At 36.1% G+C, this 2,656-nt stretch overlaps 1 protein-coding gene across 1 annotated transcript in view; it reads left to right on the top strand.

The window, feature by feature from the left end:
* Positions 1-562: 562 nt before the first annotated feature.
* The window catches only part of LOC106874386 (cylicin-2), a 47,863-nt gene continuing 45,769 nt past the window's right edge, over positions 563-2,656 (top strand). The window contains exon 1 of the mRNA XM_014922101.2: positions 563-1,468. Within this exon, the coding sequence (XP_014777587.1) occupies positions 1,298-1,468 (171 nt within the window). The 5' untranslated portion in view covers positions 563-1,297. The remainder of the gene's footprint in view (positions 1,469-2,656) is intronic.

The following is a 2,656-nucleotide window of genomic DNA, read 5'->3' on the forward strand; positions in this document are numbered from 1 at the left end:
CTCTCTCTCTCTCTCTCTGTATAAGAAGGGGGGAAAAGAGTTATAGAATGTATAAGGAATTGAAATAAGTCACGATGACTAAATAAGTAAATAAAAAGCTGAGACGTGTGAAAGATGGCTCTTGAAGAAAGGGGAGAGGGCACGGTGAAAGTCAGCCGGCTGTCAAAAATATTGCCAACAAGACAAAATGCCGAACACGCAAACCATGTTACGTCACGAGAGAAAAAATGGCCATAATGCTTGTTAGCAGCAGTAATAGTTGCAGTGACAGCAACCCAGAGAAAGGATCAGCCAACATATGCCTTATCAGAAATTTAAAAAAAAAAACCATTTACTTCCTAAACTTTCACACAGTCACAAATATAATCTATATATATATATATATACACATGTATACAGCTGTATATATGCAAGAGTCTGTGCTTGGGAGACGTGTGTAATTAGAAACAACACGTGTCACAGTTTCATTGAATTATTGTCAGTTATCTCCCCTGTTTCTGCTGACGATCTCGTTGCTAATGTTGATTTTGTGTCACTGCTACCACGGTGTTTAATATTGCTGTGCCTATCACCCTGTTAAAAAAAAATTACTGCTACCACGTCTTTGACAACTACTACTACTATTACTACTATCGCCTCACAAACACACGTAGCTACTGCAACTACCATCACCGTCATCATTGTCCTTAGTAGTGTATGAAGCGGAGTTGACTACTACTGCTACTCCAGTTGATAGTATTGCTTTGACCAGTACTCACCTTGAAATTACTACCACGCCGACTAATTTTGCTGCAACCCTCACTATATCGTTGCCTACGACCGCTACCGTTGTTAGTACTCCTACCACTCCCAATTGCTACTGTCGTTGCTGCTGCTGCTGTTGTTACTCCACCTCAACGGCTGTACGAACATAACCATATGGCCCAGCAGCAGCAGCGAGCACAACATCATCAGCGTCGGATGAGGTGAGGAGAAGGAAGATCGGACTCCCAAAACTAACACACAGACACATTTTCCTAGCGATACAGAAAAAAAAAAAAAAAGGGAGAGAGAGACCTTGAAAGGATCAACAAACGACCGACACCGCCCGGACACCCTCCCCTTTTTTTATAATAATCCTCTGACCGAACCAACCATTTGAAAGTAATCAAGACTTTGTCCAGATCATCTTCATCTTTCTTCTATCTAAACCTTTTGTTCTCATTTTCCTTTCCTACAATAGACATAGTTTATTTTTTTAAACATCGATTGTTTTTTATTAATTAATTTAATTAATTAATTAATTAATTGCATAAACATGGTCGCTTTAGAATTTAACACCCTCACCATGTTGCTGCCAATGTTGGCGATAATAGTTTGTGCTTTGGTGTTTGCCTGTGGTTTCCGAAACCCTGCGCAGCCTCCAAGCTTCGATTCTGGTCGGCACGAATCCAAGAAATCCACCCAAAAGAAACCCAAGAAAACGAAGGTATTTTTTCTTTTATATAAGCATATATTTTCCTTACACGAGTATGTCTTCTCTGTTTGTTTCATTTGATCTTTAATAATATTTAATAATAATTTTACTTTTATTAACATTTATTATAACCATATTTCTTTTATCATTATTCGTATTATAATGCCTTTTTTTTTCATTTGATAATGTGATAGAATTCTATACTTCAGATCCAGTTGCCGGTTTATTGTATGTCATTAATATAGTCGGTGATCAACGATAAACTAGTTAACCATCCCACCCTCATCTGACACTACCTTTATCTCTGTGTGTATGTGTATGTGCGGCTTGACAGTGGGGCGAACAATCGGCCCCTTTTTTACCTTTACAATAAATACACTTCATCTGGCACCTCCAGATATCACCCAAACCGTACCACAAATGCATCACAATACACATTCATCTTCTAACACACACCCACGCATACACACATACACGTATATTTTATCAGACATCGGTGTATTTACCAATCTTCCTTGAGAACAAACCAAACTTGGTTCTATTTTCCACAATGCATTGATATTAAATTTGATCAGTCACATTCTAGTCAAGCTAAATACCTATTTTAGTGCCATTGTTTTCTATCATCTCTAAGCTCTAGTATTTGATACATTCTAATTCTTAAAATATCAATGCAAATATATAAATATATATATATATACATATATATACACGCACACAATCACATTGACTAGACAAACCATATTGAGAGAGAAAGAGATGTCCATTTCTCGTTTTGTTTTAAATGACTGTTGTCTAAGAAATGTAAGGTGCTTATAATGGTTTGTGAATTTTATTGAAAGATAATTTCCAGTTTCTTACCATATTTAGGTGAGGTTTGGTCCCCGCTTAATCCACTCATATTTGGTTATATTTTGGTTAGTTTTCTCATTTGTAGAGAGTTTGTCTATATTAATATCATGGCTTATATTAGGTAGTTTCACTACATATATATATACACACACACACACACACACACACAAAACTAGCCAATTTATCACTTACTCTAGCACAATTAAGACTCCCTGTCATAAAATGCAGTCTTGTCAAAATTTATACATCTGATATACGATCTATGGTATTAGAGTTGAATATTTAGCTAATTACCGACTAAAATCAAAGCATTCTTTTCATCTATGCTTTATATATATATATATATAT

Source organism: Octopus bimaculoides, chromosome 8, assembly GCF_001194135.2.
Source record: "Octopus bimaculoides isolate UCB-OBI-ISO-001 chromosome 8, ASM119413v2, whole genome shotgun sequence".
Lineage (NCBI taxonomy): Eukaryota > Metazoa > Mollusca > Cephalopoda > Octopoda > Octopodidae > Octopus > Octopus bimaculoides.